Source organism: Salvelinus fontinalis, chromosome 9, assembly GCF_029448725.1.
Source record: "Salvelinus fontinalis isolate EN_2023a chromosome 9, ASM2944872v1, whole genome shotgun sequence".
Taxonomy (NCBI): Eukaryota; Metazoa; Chordata; class Actinopteri; order Salmoniformes; family Salmonidae; genus Salvelinus; species Salvelinus fontinalis.
In genome coordinates, this window is record NC_074673.1 from 49368018 (window position 1) to 49390318 (window position 22301).

Consider the following 22301-nt stretch of genomic DNA (forward strand, 5'->3'; position numbering starts at 1 on the left):
AGTTCCTGCCTCACTCCCAGGAGCACAGCTTAAAATCCAGCTGGGGGCCTTCAGATTCCAACAGCAGAATGCTGGCTCTTGAAGCAACAGAAACACATGGCAAGAAAAAATGGACCAGATCTATATAACCTGAGCACAAGGCCTGTTCCTTGGTCAACGGGTAAGTGTTTTTAATTTTTTCTACGCTGTGAGATATAGGTTGTGTTTATTAGAGCAAACTGTTTCAAATGTTTTTGCAATGGAAGCAGGCATTTCTTACTGGACCAGAAGGATGATACCTCAATGTTTTTAGTTTAATCTGTCCACAACTGTGATAAACCAAGTTTTGAGTCACTGCCTTGCCCATTGTAAACTAGACAGGGCTGGAGATGACAAGGTGTGTGGCTGCTGTGACTCCACCAACACTATGAGAAAGGCCAGAGATATCTCCATTGAGTCAGCTATATATATATATATATATATTGATATATATATATTGATTCAGGTATGACTTGAGTTTTCAAATTCACTGGTTTAACATTTTAGCTTCCTTAAAAGGTTCTTCAACACAATTGATCTGGCAAGTGGAGGCCTGTTGGGCTCATATCCTAACAACCCTTACCATTGTGCCCTTGAGCAAGGCACTTAATCCACAACTTGCGCTGCAAGTTGGCACTGCAGCTTGACCCTGTGCTCCTCAACTGTGTGATGTGTGCTATTCATAATTTAATTTGACGTAAGAACTTGCCCCTTGAGGGAATTTGTTTTGCACATTCAAAAGCATTGGTAATGTAAAAATGTGCTTTATATGATCATTCTACTCCCATTAGTTTACTTTTCTTTCTCCCAAATGTGCAGTGTGAAGGCGACGCTGTCCTCAGCCCCATATCCATCCAGGAGTAGCTTGAGAGTTGATATGATCTACCTAACTCATGACACTGAATAAGCTATACAAAATGCTTTAAATGAATGGACATGGGCTGCATGCTGCTGCTTTGTTTCCATGTCCGTATATAATTTTAGTAAAATTTTGGGAAATGGTAGTATTTGTATTTAAGTACTACTTAAGTAGTTTCTTGGGGTATCTGTACTTTACTATTTATATGTTTGACAAATTTTACTTCACTACATTCCTGAAGAAAATGATGTACCTTTTACTCCATACATTTTCCCTGACACCCAAAAGTACTCGTTACATTTTGTATGCTTAGCAGGACAAGAAAATTGTCCAATTCACGAACTTAAAGAGAAAATCCCTGGTCATCCCTATTGCATCTGATCTGGCAGACTCACTAAATAGAAATGCTTTGTTTGTAAATTATGTCTGAGTATTGGAGTGTGCCCCTGGCAATCCGTAAAAAAAATATACATACATACACACACAACTTGCCGTCTGGCTTGCTTAAAATATGGAGTTTGAAATTATTTATATTTTTACTTTTGATATTTTACTATATTTTAGACTTTTACTCAAGTATTTTACTGGGTGACTTTTACTTGAGTCATTTTCTATTAAGGTATCTTTCACTTTTACTCAAGTATGACAATCAGGTACTTTTTCCACCACTGAAAGTTTCTTGGAGGTTCTCAACTAAGAAGAAGAGAGCATTATGTGAATTAATATCACAAACAGAATTAGTTATAAGCTGTTTTAAGAGGACCCCCCCCCCCCCCCATCCCCCTCATTCACTGCCAGTCAGCCTGTCATGGCCCATCGAAACTCACCCTAGACTATATAGAAATTAATTTTACACATAATAGTTAGCCTAAAGACAACCTTAAATTGACAATAGTCTGATGGGTGACAATGATCAATTGTCAAACTGTACATGAAGAGACGGGCACAGCTTCGAATTGACAGAGGCAAGGGAACAGAGCGCCAAAAAGTCACTTTTACAAATACTCCCACAGTCACATGCAGGTAAGACATTTTGATTTCTATATAGTATCAGAAAGGGCAGATTCTGTAGTTTCTAAAACACCTTTTAAATAACTCAAATTGAAGAGGTGAGCTTTTTCAAAATATCACTTTTCCAAGAATAACCGCTGTTCCAAGCGTCCAACATGTGATCACTCGCAGCAGAATTGTTCAGGCTTGCACAGCTTAGTAACATAAAAGAATAGGCTATTCTGTTCTTTTGAAATGTTTACATAATGTTTCTTTGTAAAATGCCATTTTGATGGATTTCTTTAAAATAATTCAACTCTTGAATTGTTGCGTTTTTTGTTTTTTTTTACATATAGCCCACAGCAGGGGTAGACAACCATATTCCTAAAGTTCTGCAGGTACCAAACTGAGCTACTTGTGCTGGTCATACATTCAGTGTTGCCAACTAATTTTCAGGGTAAATTGCTAGAGGCAGGTTGATTTGTTGCTAAAAGTTGCTAAATGACGTTGTGATGTCATTGCGTGATAACGTAAAACTGCGTCATTACGTAGAACACAATAACGTTACTCAAATTGACTGGCCAGCTCGGCAAAAAATATGATTTGACATTTGTTCAGGTACAAGCTCCCACTCTTTTCTTTGATTGAGATATGTTGATTGACGTAAGTTTGTTCAAGATCAAACATTCATGACCACCTATATTCATTGGGTTTGGCTCGCCGAACCCGTACTACTGCTGCTGAAGTCAGCCAACAATGATTTGCAATTTGCTGAAATTGCTGCTGCCTGGGCACCGGCTGAGCGCCTGCTGCTGACGTCACGCACAATGCACTTTTGCAGCCAGGCACGTGTGTTGTGACTGAGTGTGTGACAGAGAAAATCGTTTTTGTGTCATTTAGACGGAAAATGCGTACATTTTAGCATTTGAGTCAGTTCCAAATACATTTTTAAAAGTTGCTAAATTTGTTGCTAGGTGCTGTTTGAAAAAAAAGTTGCCAGTGTAGTCTGAAAAGTTGCTAAATCTAGCAACAAAATGGCTAAATTGGCATCACTGCATACATTACACAATCGTAACAACTTGGACGTGCTCACGTTTCCTGATTTCCTTGTCACAAATCTTTAATTCAGTCCATTCTCAACCCTTGGATGTGGGCGCTCACATTACGCGATTATTCCCTAGTTGATCCTGCCCTGCGTTTTTCAGTTGTCGGGAGGAAGAAAAATCGGACACAAACAGCAAGCTGCTTCATTAGTGTGCATTACTATGTGCAGAAACAGAAAAAAGAGAATGGGGAGTAGAATATGGACCCACAGACATGGAGAATATGGACTGTCTCTCCTACGGCGGGAATTTGAGGCAAAATAAAACTTTTTTTAAATAAAGTTATAGCCTAAAGCCGGTATGTGTTGTTGCTTTCCTCCTTGCTGTCATTGTTTTGGTCTCACATGCTGAGTGCTCATTGACTACTGAAAAATGTTGTAGATATATTCCAATGAAGTTAGATCAATAATTGTCATTTAAATATACACGTAGGAAAGCCTTGAGAAAAAGAATCCACTTGTTTAGAGAAAAATTGTTAATTTTTGAGTAAAGTAGTAATATGTTGGATGAGTGTGTTGGGGGCAACTCGCCCCCCTCCGGGGGCTAGGTACCCCTTTATGGTAATGAGGGTGTTTAGACAATGACTAGCCCAGTGGCGCCCAGTTTATCCTAACTTGCTAGCTAGCAACTTCACTAGCAGTACGAGATATCACACAAAAGAAGCCATTAACGATAAGTAATAAACTAAAGACGTCAATTCAACAAGCATATTTCACACCACAGGCTGCTGAATTTAAGATAACTTTTCTTAAATTTTGATTTCGGCACAAATGAAAATGTGGCACCCCAATTTATTGATGTTTCAGCATTGTCTCAATATGAACAGTCCGTCGTTCAACTAGCCACGTGCGACACTCACACGCCGTTTTAAGCCTACTAGAGTTAGCGGCAAGCGGACAAGCAATATCCTCCGTCATAGTAAAGATGAAGCCTGAGCTGGATAGTTTTAGAAAAATGTATCTATACCTTATGTCATGCCTTATTGGAATGGATTTATTGATAATATCTGTTGGGGAAAAGTTTGGATGTTGCCACACACATACCTACTGGTCAACAAAATTAAGGAGGTTTCCTTTAAAATTATTCATAAATATTATCCTGCCAACCACTATATGAATAAGTTTAAGGAAAACATCAACTCAAATTGCTCCTTTTGTAATGACCACCCCGAAACAGTGTTGCATCTTTTTTGGCATTGTATACATGTAAGAAAATTGTGGCAAGACATCAGTAGATTTATAATTGAACACATTTATGAAGATTTTACACTATTGTGGAGAGATGTACTGCTTGATTCTTTACATAAGATAAAAAATAAGCTGAAACATGTAATTCATTTCATTATTCTTTTGGCCAAATTTCATATACACAAATGTAAATTTACTAACAAAAAAAACAAATTTTCTTACCCTACAAAAATAAATTGAACTGTATTAAGACTATTAAATACTCTAACAAAAAAAGCTGTTAGAATTGTAAGTGTAAGTATGTCACTTAAGGTCCTTGTGTAATTGTCATGTGATATTGTACCCCCTAGCTCGATCGTCCATTATATATAATCTATATGTACTTGTGTTCCCTTATGTACTTTCTGTATTGATTTGTTGTTAATAAAAAAAATGAAAAAAATAAAAAGATAGCTTTAGAAAACCCTAAGTAGATCTAGCTTCAATCCCAGTATACCTATCAGGGTAGCTTAACCATTGCCTACAGTAACAAACTAATAAAAATCCTATTATGTTCTTTAAAAAAAATCTGTATTCTGTTACCTAAAACCTAAATAAACAACCACATTTTTTCCACTAGCAAATATTACATTTATTTGACTTAAAATCTTGACATCCAAAAGACTCATCATTGGCTCGAAGTGGGGTACCTTGAGGCTAAGACCATAGTACATATAGTACATGCTGGAGTTCCGAAAACACCTCTAATCAGTTTAGAGGTCCCTGTCTTGACAAGACTGTCTCCAAGACCTATGTTAAAACTACACAATTGGAAAGACAACTGACCTTGAGTAGTTGTCGTTCCAAGTGTGCATTTTTTATATGCGCCTTGGATACTAAATTGCTCCTGCTGCCATCTTGAAAAGAGGTTGTGAACATGGCCTTTGCACAGGTATATTATGGCTATTCATCACCCCATACTGTTTGAAATCATAGCTCATTGCATTTTGGGGGGGATTTGTGCAGGAAATGTAAAACATGCTAACTTGGGTGATGATGACTTGCATGGGATTTTTAGGACAGAAAAGCCAGATGAACAAAACCAACGCATAGCTTGCCATCTCTCCTTGTCCAAAGCCTGCTTACCAGGTAAGCGGAAAAACATTTAAAGTTTGTAATTTGGATGAACTATCCCTTTAACGTTGAAAAAAAACGATCCACAAAGCAACACAAGCAGTGAGTGACATTTTACGAGCCATCATTCATCAACAGCGGGGTCTATGGGTGTCTGTGTGGAAAAGCCTCTTGAGGAAGAAGAGCTGCAGGTAGCCCACCATGATGATGACCACACTCTGTACCGCAGACCACCAGGTGACGTAGTTGTAGTTGAAGAGGAGAAGGTAATGGTCCGCACCTCTCCTCATGCGAGCGTAGTTGTAGTGCCGCCACATGTGTAAAATGTGACCTTGTATCTTGTTGGTACTCTCCTAGAAAAAGGTTAAACATAATTGATGACATGTTTTCTAATCTGTTCAAATTGACATTATCAACTATAAGCTATAAAGGCTCAGTGTACGCTCCGGTTGTACAACTGATGTAAAAGGCATTGGACACAATGGTTGTGATGCATTATATTTTTCAGGAATTGTCTGCACAACAAAATGTTTACACAAGCACTGTGGCGACACCACACGAGTAGTGTAAATATTTGTGTGCAGACAAACTGATCAGAAATATCCTTCAGATTAATTGTAAAAGTCCAGAACCCTCTAGTGCAAGGACAGCATGTACCTCAATGTTGGACAAAGTGTTGTTGAGGACTTTTTCTCCTTCCTTTGTCTCTCGCTGCATCTCCTCAGCACCCTCATAGTACACGCCGAAGTTGAGAAAGACTCGGACGCCACCAAAGTGGTTCTTATAGTTCCCCAAGCACATCTGATAAAAACCTAGAGATCGCAAATGGTTAATTCTCATCAACATGACAATTAGCTTATGAACATAATACAAATGAAAGATCACAGATGTCTGTGACTTTACCGGTCATTTCAGTTCGGAAGTTGATTTCGCCAATGGTGTTGTCTGTTGAGGCCATGAGGGCCCCTTCTGGGGAAATGACAGTCACGTAAAGATGGTTGTCACTGGCTAGTCCTGTCACCCACTGAACCTGCACACACACATGGGACATTGCACAGCCATAATTACCTGATGTCCCTTGATAAAATGTGTTATTTATGCACTACTTGGTCTTGGTAAAGCTACTGTTAAACACACACACACAGCTACCATTTTATCACAAAATGTATTTTTAGTCTTCCATTCAGTTATCTTAGTTCTACGTTGAAGCTAGGCAAAGATAAGAAGATAAGGAGTAAAATGTTTAGCTAGCTGATAAGTCCAAGGTCATGCAATACAAGCCAGGTTCTATAAAGTTACTGGGGTATTATTACATGATAGCTTGTTCCTATACTCTTCAACAACTAAAAGTTATCTTCAAACAATATTATTGTAGCACATTATATTGGCACAATACTGCGCAGATCATTTAGCAAAGGCAGGGAGTAGTCCCGAAAAGGGGGTTTGAACTTGGGACCTTGTAATTGTCAACCCAACACCAGCTGTTCCCCCAACCTCTTGATGAGGTCGCTAGATGTTGGGTTAAGACAGTATGGACGTTTGGGCTCCCGAGTGGCGCAGCGGTCTAAGGCACTGCATCTTAGTCACTACAGACCCTGGTTCGATTCCTGGCTGTATCACAACCGGCCATAATTGGGAGTCCCATAGGGTGGCGCACAATTGGCCCAGCGCCATCCGGGTTTGGCCGGGGTAGGCTGTCATTGTAAAAAATAATTTGTTCTTAACTGACTTGCCTAGTTAAATAAATGTTAACTTAAAAAAAAAATGTAAAATGTGCTTACCATGTAGGTTAGGTAGAAGTTCCCACTCTGGTGTGCAAAGTGCCAAAAGCACTCTAGCCCCGAGGCTGGCACCACGATGGCAAAGGCATATCGATCGGACCCTCGGAACAGGTTGTGGTCCTTCAGGCCTAAGCGGGGTTCTGTCTTTTGTCCGCCGCCCCCATGCCCCGTAAGGAGTATGACGAGAACAGAGTACCACACCTCAACTTGCATGGTCTGCATTCATACACTCACAAAACTCATACTGTTTGGGAGTGGTAAACTAGAGGTAGCTACTTTTTGTTTGAGCCAATTATACAATACTGTATCACGCCCAGGAGAATGATTAACCACAGTTGTGTTCATTAGGCACCAAACAGAAGAAAACTGAGTAAAACAGGGAGGAACTACCTGGACCAGTTCAAATAAGAATTGCTCATTTTCATTTTCCATTGCGTACTGTTAAGCTTGTCCCATAATGAACACGACCTAATTGTGTAAAATAAAAAGGTGCTCAACGGTAACGCGCTGCTAACCATCACTGAGTCAGAACACAGAAACTCAAATCCACACCAAATATATGCACTGGAATGACATTTGTCAAAATGTGTGCGACTTTAATCAATTCCAACATAGATATATAGGAAGCAGATCCCATTAGTAACACTTACATTAACAACAGGGTCGGGGTCAATTCGATTTTAATTCAGTCAATGTAATGGAATTTAAGGCTGCGATTTTATCCGATCAGTGGTAGATCAGCGTAACTGCGCACTTGAAATTCAAAGGTCATTAGAGATTGAGCCAACATATGCAGTATTTACCATGAATGCAGTCTCCACAAATGCAGGAACATTGCCTTTAAAAGGTGCATAGCCGAAAAGGGGCGATCGGATTGAATCCCGGCCTTAATTGTTGACGGCGTTGTTACTGGTTGACTGAATTAAAATGGAATTCATCCCAACCAGGGCACGGAATACCAAAAGCACCCAGGGACTCAGCAGCGAGATTTCTCTGGTGCTTCTGTAGTGGGCTTGGTGTTGAAGAGCCTCTTGAGGAAGAAGAGTTGCAGGTAGCCCGCCATGACGATGACCACACTCTGGACCGCAGACCACCAGGTGATGTATTTAGAGTTGGAGAGGAGGAGGTAGTAGTCGGCGCCTTTCCGCATGCGGCCAAAGTTGTAATGTCGAAACATGTGGAAGACGTAACCCTCCACGCGATGGGAAGTCTCCTAAAAGTGGTTTGGAGAGTAGTGTTGTTAAAACGTTATTATTATTTAACACCAACTGACATGGTTAATGCTGGAGATATTACTCAATGAATGTATTAGGCCTATATCCAGACATATATTACCGTCAATGACTAAGTCAAATTGTGTAAATGTAAAAATGACATTTTAGCAAGTAGTTACACTTACAAGTATTTTAACAGTATGTTGTCGTTTGTTTGGGCATGTTCACATTTTAGTAACGTATGATATTGTCACAGGTGTGACGAATGCCCTTATTACTTACTGTCCATGCCCATATATTGAGAGTAATGTGACTGGTTCTCTATGTGATTGTCTCTCTTCAGAACCCTTGTTTCCGTTGTTGGAGGTGTGGTCGCCCAGGTGCAGGGCTTAGTGGCTGAGGAGGTGTTGGATTTTCTATCATTAGTATTATGTTGATGGAATGATGACTAAAGATGTGTTATGCTTTCCCTGCACTGAAACAGGTTTTCTGTTTGATTGTTTTGTCTTATGTCCTCCCTCCATTTTGTTTGCAAACCTAAAGTTATCCTAAACCTAAAGTTACCTAAAGTTATTGTGCAAGCTGAAACTCGGAGGGGAAGGGAACTGTTACCTGCCTTGGGGTGTAGGCGGATCTATGGTACTGAACTGAGTTTAGTCACAGCCCTCAGTCACAGCCCTCAGGGTGTCACATTTAGCAGCAGTCGGCAGGGTTTGGGACTCAATGAGTGGCATAATATTGAACTGTGCTGGCCATGTAAGGTATAACCCCTGGGTAGTCTACTGCATGTTGTCGCCCTACAGGTTGTTGAAGCCTCAGGCTGGTGGAATTGGTTGCTCCCTCCCCCCTTTGCAACCACTCAGAGCATAAACAGGGGCCCTATGGGCAAGTTATTATACTAAGATACAACAAATCATGGAAACTATTTACTAAACTGAAATAAAATGATTACCAAAAAAATGTAGTAACCACAAAAGCTTGTTTTTTAAGCTTTTGGGGAGTAAATCTGCCGGGTAAATGAGGCCAGGATATGGCAACGATTCAGGAGATAGCTTGTCTATCAATAGCTAGCGGGGAAAATTTGTCTAGGTAGCCAACTTGATTCTTCGTACCTGTACTACTAAAGTTAAAAAGCATCCGTTTGGTGTAAACATGGGTGAGATTTCTTCCATCATATTTTTGTTGCACCAGTCTTGGCACTATTCCTTTTAAATCCATGTCACATTGAGATTGACTTTCTAATTTAAATCTAACCTATGGCCTGACCCATTACTTTATTTATTTCTGCCCACACCCCAGTTGCATGAACTGCCATCCCAAACAACAGCAGAAATGAACAGGGTTCACAGGATGACAAAGGACACAAGATCAGTTGGATAACAAAGCAAGCACCATCGTGTAAGAAATATCTTCCTTTGTGTACAATCAGTGAAAGCATTACCATGTTTCTCTCAATACCACAAGGATGACTCAAGTAGCAGTTGGTCTAGTGCTGTAGGTTGGTTCTTTGAATGCAGCAGGTAATCATTCTTAGTCATTACTTAATGTATTTGGTTTATTTATCAATTCTGGGATCAATTTCATTCATTGTTTATGTTAAGATTTGTGAAATTTTAAGCGTTACTGTATTTCTTATATTGCGCTGATCTTTGAATTCTGATACTTTGTCAATCTGTGTAAATTATTCAAATCTGATGGTACACCTCTTCAATACGTTCAGACCACATAATAGGTCAACAATATGTGATTATACAGGTATACTAAAATCGTGATTTCAACTGGTTATTCAGTACAGCACCGTAACGTAAAAACGCAGCCATCGTGTTCTGGAGTCGGGTCTGTAAGAGGAGTGGCCTGGAGGCTGGGCCAAGGAAAAGTGAGCAAGTGGAGCTAAAGCCATGCACCCAAGGTCTCAGACAACACAAGGAGGGGTGTTGCAGAGCTCCCAATCACATAAGGGAGAGAGCGAAAAATGAGCCTGTTACTGACTGAACCATAACGACTTTAAAAAGAGGACATTTGAAAGAAACGGACTGATTTAAATGTGATTTTGAGTAAGAACTTAAGCCAATTGCTTTGTACTTAATTGCCCTAAATTTATATTTACAAAAAAATGTGGAAACGTTAAATTTTTTATGGGCAAGTTTGTCACAGGTGTAACAATTAGCCTCCATTGCTTATCACACATGCATCTGCCTTCTTGATTGATTCTGTAATTTCATTGGCTGTTTCTTTAAATACCATCTTTTTTTGTTTGAGGTGTTGCTGTCTAAGTTGAGAGAATATATTTGATTTATCTTGATTTGAAGTTGAATTCATGTTTAGGTAGTGCTTCCCTCGAACTTGCAATAAAACCTGTTTTTGTTTGTATATTTCATGACGTTCTCCTGTGTTCCTTGTCCTTTGACCAGGCTTAAAAACGAGTAGTCTGAGGTTGGTGCAGAAGGAGAAAATGCAATGTGTAAACTTGCAAGTTGTTGTTGACCTTGATTTTGCCACTTAACCCAAACTTTTAAGCACAGCATTTGTAACATATTGTACGAATTGGATGATGTAATACACAAAAAACGGGGACCTGTTTTGGCTCGTGAGCACCACTTTCAAAACTACTGGCTGAAATTATACAAAAGTTCCTGAGCATCACTTTAAGAACCTGCATGATAGTCAGAGCTCCCCATGCTCTTCTTTAAACCTCACAATATATGATGCATGATATTGGACAATAAGATTTTGTTGTGTGTATGCTGACCTCATTAATTTCCATGTAAATGGACAAAAGTTATCATAACATATTGGATCGCACATGCAGTCAAACCCCAAATAGAGCATTACCTCTATGGTGGACAGAGTGTTGTTCAGGTCTTTTTGGACTTTCTTCTTCTCCTCCTCCTTCTGTTTCTGTTGGTCATCAGAACCATCGTAGTACACCCCAAAGTTGAGGAAGATCTGCATGCTGCCAAATCGGTTGTGGAAGTTGCTGAAGCACATTTGATAGAAACCTAGAATTCAAAATAAAAATAAGTTACATACTTCCACATTTCAAAGCGTGTACTACGTTTTTTTGTTATGCACCTCGTGTGTGTGTGTGTGTGTGTGTGCACGTTCAAAAGGAGTTACAATGTACCGGTCTCCTCGGCTACAAAGTTGATTTGACCGGTAGCTTCGTCAATTTTGGACAACAGCAAGCCTTTAGGAGAGTTGACAGTGACGGATAAGTGTCTGTCGTTGCCAACACCAGTCACCCACTGGACCTAAACGCAGACAGATGGCTCTCGTTCACTGTCATATGGGACGACCATGTGCTGCAAACCATATGTTGGGGGCTCTGTAGACTGCCTCAGTAAATGACAATGGAGTAAGCCCTGAACAGATTGACTTTTTATCTGAATATTATACATTTTAAAACTTTTAATAAAATGTTCAGGCCAAGCCAGGCAATAATTATTAGGCATAACTGTCCATGATACATATTTTGCACAAAAATATATCCGGTTATTGTACTACTAAACTGGAATAACGTCTTACCATGAAAGTCAAGTAGAAGCGCTCCCCTTGGTGTGCAAAGTGCCAGAAGCACTCCAGTCCGGAGGCACGCAGCACGACAGCAAAGTCATACTGGTCCGCTCCCCAGAACAAGTTCTTGTCCGCTGGTAGGTCCGGATGGGGGTCCGCCAAACCCTGACCCCCCAAACCCAATAGAGCCAGGAGCACAACTAAGGATACCCCACATAACATGGCTGGTCCTCTTGAAAGGATACGTATTTATAGCAATGAGGTGCAGGTTATTACTGTCTGCCAGTGTGGATGTGTCGTGGCTTGTGGGACAAGAAATGATTAACTACAACCCATACGTCTGCTTCACTAAAAAGGTGGGGCTCCGGGGTGAAGTTTCCCAAGGTACAGATCTAGGATCAGCCCCCCCTTTATACACAACCAATAGTGGGGGAAGTGCAAAACTGGCCCACGGTCAGCGTCTAGGGGCAACTTCATCCTACTCCCTATGATGGGTGGAGTTGTGTGGTATGGGAAAATACAGGTCCTTTCACATATGGCGTTGACTAAGCTGGTTCCAGTTCCCTCCCTAGCCTTTCCCCTCAGCCATAACCCTTTAGTGTTTGCAGATCTGAATCTGACAGGTATAAGCAGTGTAAAAGCTGAAGCTTCCATTATATTGCTTCCACCTTAGAGATCTGCCAACATTAAAGGGCTACAAGAAGGGGAAGGGAGCGAATTGGGACCAGTGCTTCACATACGGCTTTCTGTGTACAGCAAATCATTCACCAGTTCCAAGTGGGGCTTTTTGAAGTGCTGCATACTGGATTACCACTCTTATCTTCTATACAGTAATATTGACAAAGAAATCAGGATTTTACAGGTAGAAATTAAGTTCATTTAAAATGGGAGCCCGGTAAAAGTTAGCAAGAAAGGGTTCAAAACAGAAGTACATAACATACTCTATAATCTCATAACAAGAGCATTTAAAAACAGCCAAGTCCTCATACATTACTTTATCCAGTCCATCAAATGTCCAATGAAAAAATCATAACGGTTAATCAGAATTATTTTCAGATCAGTTAGATAGGAACTTCCCCTGTATACATAGGAGAGTATAACATAGGAGTGTATAGCATGGAATACTTGAGGGAGGCACATGCACATACTTTTGTGTGAAAGCTCATAAGGTTGTGTACAGTACTGTATTTAGACTTGATAAAGTAAATACCATACAGTACCATGTAAGCTTTTGACTGTTAAGAGATAATCATGGACTCTGCTGGAGTCACATAGTCCATTACACACAAATTACAATTTTAAAAAGGTAGACTCAGCGTTTTGACGTTGCCACGACCAGCACCGCAGACATTGAGATGAGTGTGATGCAAGACTTGGCTCTCAGAGACACACAGAGTATCTGCCAATATGCACGGGTGTGCTTCACGCTGCTAAAGTGGTAGCTACGACATCACCAAAACAGCAGAAAAGTTTAGACTCGCGCTGCAACGCTCTTAGTTGTTGCGGAAACTGGCCCAATATTGCTGTTCACTTCGTGCAACACTGAGTTTACCTTTAAATTAGAGCAGTTTAAGAAAATGATCATAGCATTCTTACTTCCTATTAAAAGAACCATGATGCTAACGTTTGGCTAATGAATCCAGTTCCTATGCCTTTAAAAATGGTCAACTTCACAGCAAATTTGTCAGACACATTAGTAAAAGTTGATGTGATTGCCTCATGCAGAATTCAAACTGCTGATTATAGTAGTTCTCTACCATCTTGCTGCCATTAATTATTCATATGCCTCCTTCCCCACCCCAACTCATCGAACTCCTACAAGTGGTAAACACACTTTTTTTGGTATGCAAAACCAGGATTCGCCAGCAATATATCCAGCAATATACTGTTTTCATAAAAAAAGTATGATATAGTAGTGGTTAACACCAATTCCAGCACATTGTTTTTCCAGAGGTGCAGCAATCTACGGCCAGGGAAGGACACTTAAGCCTAATTCATAACCCTACATACGGATGCAAGATCTCCAATTAGCTACGTAAAATGGCGAACCCTACATAGATCCGTAGCCAAAATACACAGACGTGTGCAGTCCAGCAATTTGTAACTCGATACAAGTACAAGATTGTCATTTTGAGTAGCTAATTGAGTTCTTCTGTTGCGTATGTAACGTGAGGTATAAATTAGGCTTTACTCACTCACCCCCCAGAGTGAGGAAGAGCAGAAAACAACAAGTGTCTTTAAAAGGAAGTCAATAACTAAACAACAGAACAGTCCTCTTGAGATACAGTGGATTCTCCCTTTAGGCGTCAATTCAGGAAATGTTTACTGTGTAGTATGTTGTGTTTCAGTCTGTTTTAGGACTACAGTACACTTTCATTTGATCTTTAAACAGTTTTCGATGGGTCTCTTGCTCTTTTGATTCCTGCTCCATGTCAGCTACAGGGAGACGTGATGTTCAGAAGCACCATTGTCCATGCGGATGTATAGAACTTGAGTCTTCCTGGTAGCTGGCTCGTGTTCATTAGGGCACGCAATGGAAAATATTTAGCAAAATAAAACTAAAATGTACGTTTCTTATTGGACAAGTCCGCATAGTCCCTTTCCTGTTTCAATCCGTTTTCGTCTGTTTGATGCCTAAATGAACAGGACCCTGGTGTCAGAGACCGGTTCCTTAGATTGTTCCTGACAGTTCCTGTACGAAGCTGCTCATAATGTGAGAGGTCAAACTGAAAACTCGGCGCCGGCTTTCCGGGAGCTAGTGGTGAGTAGCCGGCGCAGTCGGAGACCGGCAAACGGGTTGATCCACAGCAGTGACGGCTGGCCCCCAAACACGCTCCTCATGCCCTCCCAGCGAACTTGCCTCTCCCACGTGGGCTTCTCATTCTTCAGACGCTCAATCTCCTAGTAACACACACACACACACACACTTTTTCAACTTTTTCAATAAAAGTTCAGCTAATGGGCAAATAACCACAATGGTAAATTAGCTTGCCATAGGTCACGAGTCTCATCAACATCACCACCACTAAGTTTCTACTTTCTTACATTTTTAACAGTTTTATGAAGGAGGCTGATGTCTCATTTGTAAATAGGCCCCATTTCCCTCCTGATTCTATTGACAAATGGGACTTCACTACCATGGCCATGTGCTTGTTCAGAGGGGCAGGACACTTGGAAACAAATCCCAATCATGCAGAATAGAGAATCTTATTGCTGATAGAACTGGTCAATGTAGAATGGCGTTCTGTAATGCCGTTGCCCTACTGAATAAGCCCTGCATGTCTATCTATGGTTTGTCTATGTGGTTTGGCTCCTCACCGTCTTGTTGCAGATGGAGTGGACCTGAGAATGTAATGTATAACATGGAAACAATTCTTAATCATGCACAATACTCTATCTACATTGTATATCTAAGGTCGTGTGTTCAATTCCCACAAGAATCACATAACACAAATTGAAAACGTAGGCAATCACCGTGCAGAAACTTACTTAGGATAAAAAATGTAATTTAAAAAAAACATCTGCTAAGTGGCATATACTGTTAATCTCCTCACTGTCTCATCATTGCAGATGGAGTGGACCTGAGTGCCAAACATGATAGCTGTGAAGCTGAGGAAGAGGAGGCCCTCCAGGCAGAGGAAGATCATCAGCATCACCGTCACCGGAGGGGAAAAGTCACTGCACTCTGGAGGGGCAGAAACATCATCCAGCATAATGACATCAACACTGACCCTCAATGTAGTTATATTTGAAGCTGCAATCCTGAATTTGAAAATCAAAAAACGGCTGCCCCGCCACTTGGTTTGCTATAAAGCTGAGGGATGGGGCAAAAGAAAAATAACCACTATCAAATTCATAGATGGAGCTATGGATGCAAAGAATGATAGTCCACTAAATTAAAATGGTCATTTTAAGCATATTTTGAAGCTGTGACATTTTCTGAACAAAGACTTTGTTTACAAGCAATCTTACAATGCTTATCATAAATAGTCACCCACTTGGATTTCTTCACATTTTATTCTGTTACAAAGTGGGATTAAAATGGATGTAATTGCAATTTTTTGTCAACGATCTACACAAAATACTATGTAATGTATATATGTTATTACATTTTTTTTTTTTTAAATGTTATACATACAGTTGAAGTCAGAAGTTTACATACACCTTAGCCAAATACATTTAAACTCAGTTTTTCACAATTCCTTACATTCAATTCTAGTAAAAATGCCCCGTCTTAGGTCAGTTGGGATCACCACTATATTTTAATAATGTGAAATGTCAGAAAAATAGTAGAGAGAATTATTTCTTTCAGCTTTTTTTTCTTTCATCACATTCTCAGTGGGTCAGAAGTTTACATACACTCAATTAGTATTTGGTAGCATTGCCTTTAAATTGTTTAACTTGGGTCAAACATTTCAGGTAGCTTTCCACAAGCTTCCCACAATACATTGGGTGTATTTTGGCCCATTCCTCCAGACAGAGCTGGTGTAATGGAGTCAGGTTTGTAGGCCTGACTCGGAGTTTAAATGTATTTGGCTAAGGTGTATGTAAACTTCCGACTTCAACTGTACATACACACAGACACACACAACCAGTCAAAATTTGACACACCTGCTCATTATTTGTCATATTTTATACATTGTAGAATAATAGTGAAGACATCAAAACTATGAAATAACACACATGGAATCATGTAGTAACCAAAAAAGCGTTAAATCAAAATGTATTTTAGATTCTTCAATGTAGCCACCTTTAGCCTTGATGACAGCTTTGCACACTCTTGGCATTCCCTCAACCAGCTTAACCTTTCCAACATTCTTGAAGGAGTTCCCACATATGCTGATCACTTGTTGGCTACTTTTCCTTCACTCTGCGGTCTAACTCATCCCAAACCATCTCAATTGGGTTGAGGTCGTGTGATTGGGGAGCCCAGATCATCTGATGCAACACTCCATCAAAATCCTTCTTGGTCAAATAGTTTTTACACAGCCTGGATATGTTTCGGGTAATTGTTCTGTTGAAAAACAAATGATAGTCCCACTAAGCCCAAACCAGATGGGATGGCATATCGCTGCAGAATGCTGTGGTAGCCATGCTGGTTAAGTGTGCCTTGAATTGTAAATAAATAACTGACACTGTCACCAGCCAAGCACCCCCACACCATCACACCTCATCCTCCATGCTTCACGGAGATCATCCATTCACCTACTCTGCGTCTCACAAAGACACGACGGTTGGAACCAAAAATCTCAAATTTGGGCTCATCAGACCCAAGGACAGATTTCCACCGGTCCAATGTCCATTGCTCGTGATTCTTGGCCCAAGCAAGTCTCTTCATACTTTTGGTGTCCTTTAGTAGTGGTTTCTTTGTAGCAATTCAACCATGAAGGCCTGATTCACACAGTCTCCTCTGAACAGTTGATGTTGAGATGCGTCTGTTACTTGAACTCTGTGAAGCATTTATTTGAGCTGTAATTTCTCAGACTGATAAGTCTAATGAACTTATCTCTTGGTCTTTTTAGCATTCCAAGTGACGCTGGTTGAGAAAATGCCAAGAGTGTGCAAAGCTTTCACCAAGGTGGCTACTTTGAAGAATATAAAATATATTTTGATTTGTTTAACACTTTTTTGGTTACTACATGATTCCATAGTTGTTATTTCATAGGGCTCCCATTTTATGTGTTGTGTTGGATTTTCACCGAACTTAACACCTTGTATTTAGGACTTCACCATGCTCAAAGGGATATTCAGTGTGTACTTTTTATTTTGCCCTTCTGTGCGAAGCATTGGCGAGGCTCTCTGTTCTTTGTGGTTGAATATGTGCTTGAAATTCACTACTCGACTGAGGGACCTTACATATAATTGTGTGTGTGTGGTATACAGAGATGAAGTAGTCATTCAAAGATCACGTTAAACCCTATTATTGCACACAGAGTGAGTCAATGCAACTTGTTGTTTGATAATTATTTTAAATGTTTTATTCACAAACTTCTCTCATCGCTGCAACTCCCCAACGGGCTCGGGAGAGGAGAAGGTCGAGTCATGCGACGCTTCTTAACACCCGCCCGCTTAATGCGGAAGCCAGCTGCACCAATGTCCCCACCACAAGGAGCCGCTAGAGAGCGATGAGCCAAGTAAAGCCCCCCCAGGCCAAACCATCCCCTAACCCAGACGACGCTGGGCCAATTTTGCGCCGCCCTATGGGACTCCCGGTCACGGTCGGTTGTGACACAGCCTGGGATCGAACTGGGTCTGTAGTGACGCCTCAGACCGCTGCGCCACTCGGAGGGCCCATTGTGTGATTTGTTAAGCAAATTTGTGCACCTAAATTTATTTAGGCTTGCCATAAGAAAGGGGTTGAGATACTTGTACACCCATGACATTTGAGTTATTTATTTTTTATACATTTGTGAACATTTATATACATTTTCTTTTAACCTTGACATTATGGTGTATTTTATATAGATCCGTGACAAAATAATCACAATTAAATCAATTTCAATCCCACTTTGTTATGCAACAAAATACTTATGATGGGTACAGTATTTTGGCAAGTAAATCCCAGATTGTGTCTTTAAACAGGGCACATTGAAGTCAATGTAGTTGTATTTAAAAAGGAACAGTATATTTAGACAACGACTCATATAATGACACTCACCACTCCACTGGACTTTGACACAGGTTACGAACTGGTACCCACTCAGGGTGAGAGCGTGGGTGGAGATCATCGCTATGTACATCTGAAAAAAAGAGAAGGAATTATGATGTTTCCTTGTAGCAAACAGTTAACAGGGACTGTTTGGTTTACGGGCTTTTATGATAAGCAAGGGGAGAAGATGCCACAAATAAAGAGGACAGCCTAATAGTTGTCAAACCCATTGTTCCCATGCAAAACTACACAATAGCACAAAATAGGGATGTCAGTCGCAAAAAAAAATATATATTCATCATTTTGCCCTATTAGTTGATTAATTGGACTGATGTACTAGAAATGCATTTCACCATTTCCATTGTGCATCTGGACTTAAACAATGTGGATCTGAGATGGAACTCACAGTGAAGAGGACAAAGAAGCGCTGGTTGTTCTCTCCGACACAGTTGTTTACCCATGGACAGTGGTGATCCATCTTACGGATGCAGCGCTTACAAATACTACAGGAGAAGGAAACAAAACCATGGTCAAACGGAAGAAAATTGACTGAAACTGGCAGGGACTACTTGGACTGCTCCAATATGAAATTTTCCTTTTTGTTTTCCATTTCAAAAGTTTTTCTACAGTGTGGACTAATGAACAGGACCCAGCATATTGGTCCGAAATAGGGAATTTTGCCTAGTTACTCAACCAGGAAAAGACCCTGGCCCTAGATAACATAAAGCATAATACAGAAAGCACACAACGCATTTCTTTCTCACCTGCAGTGGTGGGCTCTCTCAGGTTTGATGCTGCAGCATTTGGGACATTTATAGATGACTTCTCCTGGTTTCAGCTTCAGGCTCTCCATGTATTTCTTGGTGGCGTTGCCTTTGGGCACAGCTCCCTAAAAAACAGACACAAGGATGGACAGAATGGAAACATGCAGACTGAGGGGGGCATGCTTGGACAGACTCATTCAAAACTTCAAGGAAACTCCTCGAAAGTCAGTTCTTTCATTGCTAATAGGACAACACACGGTTCCTATAATGTGCCCATGAACATCAGAGTGCTCTCATATGACATTCTTTCTGACTGCTTAGTTTACTGCTTATATGGTCCGTCTTGCCCTCCATTCAAAGTCACTCCCTTTTTCAAGTCACCCAACATTACAATGCATCCTCGCTTCTTTGTTACGGTGGGCCCTAATGAGCACGACCCTGCAGTGGTCAGTTCACTCACCGGGTCGGTGAGCATGGTGCGCAGGTGCGAGCTGAGTGCCAGCACGGCCAGGCAGTTGAAGACCACGCCGTTGACCACAGCGTACCAGAAGCTCTTGGAGGGCAGCAGCATGACAAAGGTGACCACAAAGTCGGCGTAGAGCACCAGGAACCAGGTGATGAAGGCACAGACCATGCCACAGCCGTCCTGGATGAACCACACCCGTTCCACTTCCCCTACTGCGGAACCCGCTGCAGCCTCCTCCCTGTCCAGCAGGGGGTGCTGTTGCTCTACATCTCGCAGCCGATGACCTGAAGACATGCTGCCCTGCAGGGAGAGACAGAAGAAGGGAATATGAAAGCGCAGAAAGAAAAATATAGTATTTGTTCAAATAAAACACTTTGGTCTAATTGTGGACATAGGCTATTAAGCCCTACTTCGTGCCCCTTGACTAATTAGGCATACTTTGTACTCACTTTTTGTTAGTGTCCTTTAGAGTGCCATTGTGTCCAATCTTCAGCACTACTGATGAGAGCATCCAGGGCCTGACTTCTCAGGCCACATAGTTGAAAGTGAAACAGCCTTGCTGTAACAGGGGTGTATTCATTACAGAAACCATTTACAGTTTAAGAATCAAAAGGAAGCAAACAGAGAAAATGGTTCGAAAGGGGGAGTGCCCTACCTGGGGTGTATTCATTACAGAAACTGTTGACCGTTAAAGAACCATACGGAAGTAAACAACAAAAATAGAGTTTCTATTGGACACATTCAGGTAGGTCCCTCCCCGTTTCGGTTGCTTCTGTTTAAGCGGAATGAATACACCCCTGAATTTGTCCAATATAAAAACTCTCGATTGCGTTTACATTTGTAATAATTTCTCCAAACAATTGCAAAACTAGCGTTTCTATTAGACAGATTCAGGTAGGTACCGGCCTGTTTGCGGAACCTGTCCAATAGAAACGGACATTTTGGTTCGTTTGGCAACTGTTTTGTGTAATGATTACGGTGACAGTTCAACAATCCATATCTATAAATCAGAGGTCAACATCTGATTCAGTAACAATGTTGTGTGCACAGCAGATGGAATACCATTTGCACATAATTTTTAAATAAAGACCTTTGAGAATATGGCATTATGCAGCTTGCTAGCTAACGACGTCGTAAACACATAAAAAGACAGCTAGCTAGCCCTCCGTGGTGGTTGATGTTAATAGGTTGTGCAGTAGCAAAGTTCATTCAACTACTTACGAAACAAACGATTGACATCCGACAGTAGTAAGCTAGTGGTGTCAAACTTATCTCCTTGACTGATAATGGTTAGCTAGGTAACGTTAGCACTTCTAGCCAGCTGTCGGCTAACATTTACAACTGTCTAACATTAGTGAGCAGCTGTAGGTATTTGCGCTAGCATTATTAACGTTAAATATTAAGTAACTAAATGCTTACCCTTAGACAGTTTACAAGTTTCCTTCTGATGGAATAAGGCTTCAATTTCATTCATGACAGAGCCCCACTCAAGGCAAGTAGCTAGGCTAACGCTAGCTACACAACAATGTTTGGGAAGGTGCATTTCCGGTATTGTAGAATATTTTGAGAACTGTCCAATTTTGTTATGATCAGATTTGTATACTTTTTAAAAATGTTTTAATCATTTAGCTACTTATTTAGTTGATTAAATCAGAAGTTTTTGTGCAACAGGCAAATATTTGCTTTTTGTAATTACAAAATGTATGTAAAGAGACTACTCAGTAAACCTACCTGTGTACTGTAGGGTTTAGCCACTGGGCCCCTCCCATATTTATGTTACCCATGTTACTGCATGTGGTGGGGTCCCAGGCAGTACTAAACAAGGTGCTATAAAATCTTGAATTAAGAACATGTTACATTTTGGAGGATCATTCCTGTAAGAATGTGAGAATGCATAAAGCAATAACACATTTTGAAACGGGCCCTGAAATAGTTTGAACATACATTCACATAATTTAATTACAATGTGGGACTTTAATTCAATCATTCCTTGGTTATGGAAACCTAGTTCTAAAAAAATGAAGGGATGAAATTATGTGGAAAATTCAGTTTTAGACCAATACCTTGACTCTGTGTATGTATTTTTCTAGTGTTTTTCTAGTCAGTAGACCCGTTATCACTGAATCTGATTGTGTGTCGAAACCTGCTTGGGATCTGCTTTTGTTTTGGTCAGGGGCATTGGTATAGCATACATTGTTCACTGACTGTAATTATTATTATCTTACATGATGTATGCTCTGGCAGTGAGCTAGCTCGAAGGACAAGATTAATGTCCTGACGCCAAGACTAATGTACTGCATGTATTGTAGCCTAATCTTCTTAGAAATTGTTAAACAAATATGTGGCATTTCCTGTCTGAAATGTGCTAGTTATTGTTTTCCCAAATTAGTGTCATCCCAAACTAATGCAATATGGTGTAATTACAGACCGCAATTCGGGGCATTTCTTGATGTGGTTGTTCCTTGGTATCAGGAAATGCCCATTGGTGCTTGCCATTGGTCAATTCCGGTGTTTTGAGAGTGATGGTTTCTCAACACTGATGATTTTTGTACATCGCAGGTTTGGATAATGAATGTGGCAGGTTAGGATAATTGACGTTGCAGGTTAGGATGGCGGGTTAGGAGAATGAGGTTAAGGTTAGGAA

The 22301-nt window shown here is 40.6% G+C and overlaps 3 protein-coding genes across 4 annotated transcripts; all 3 read right to left on the bottom strand.

Annotated features, from left to right (window-relative positions):
- Positions 1-4820: 4820 nt before the first annotated feature.
- Positions 4821-7426, bottom strand: LOC129862772 (transmembrane emp24 domain-containing protein 6-like). The gene is made up of 4 exons (XM_055934732.1): positions 7052-7426; positions 6174-6300; positions 5928-6082; positions 4821-5623 (listed from the first exon to the last, which is right to left on the bottom strand). Exons 1-4 carry the CDS (start codon positions 7271-7273, stop codon positions 5402-5404), a joined length of 726 nt encoding a protein of 241 aa, XP_055790707.1. The 5' UTR covers positions 7274-7426; the 3' UTR covers positions 4821-5401.
- Positions 7427-7626: 200 nt separating this feature from the next.
- LOC129862771 (transmembrane emp24 domain-containing protein 6-like) lies at positions 7627-12535 on the bottom strand. The gene is made up of 4 exons (XM_055934731.1): positions 11791-12535; positions 11390-11516; positions 11098-11264; positions 7627-8264 (listed from the first exon to the last, which is right to left on the bottom strand). Exons 1-4 carry the CDS (start codon positions 11998-12000, stop codon positions 8028-8030), a joined length of 741 nt encoding a protein of 246 aa, XP_055790706.1. The 5' UTR covers positions 12001-12535; the 3' UTR covers positions 7627-8027.
- Positions 12536-12641: 106 nt separating this feature from the next.
- On the bottom strand, positions 12642-21332 carry LOC129862768 (palmitoyltransferase ZDHHC7-like). 2 transcript variants are annotated; one of them, XM_055934724.1, is made up of 8 exons: positions 21077-21332; positions 20107-20212; positions 19652-19957; positions 19192-19316; positions 18834-18930; positions 18437-18518; positions 15333-15463; positions 12642-14679 (listed from the first exon to the last, which is right to left on the bottom strand). In XM_055934724.1, exons 3-8 carry the CDS (start codon positions 19949-19951, stop codon positions 14500-14502), a joined length of 915 nt encoding a protein of 304 aa, XP_055790699.1. In that variant the 5' UTR covers positions 19952-19957; positions 20107-20212; positions 21077-21332; the 3' UTR covers positions 12642-14499. The 2 variants fall into 2 exon arrangements, with proteins under 2 accessions (XP_055790699.1, XP_055790698.1); XM_055934723.1 differs by having other exon boundaries at positions 20107-20216.
- Positions 21333-22301: the final 969 nt, after the last annotated feature.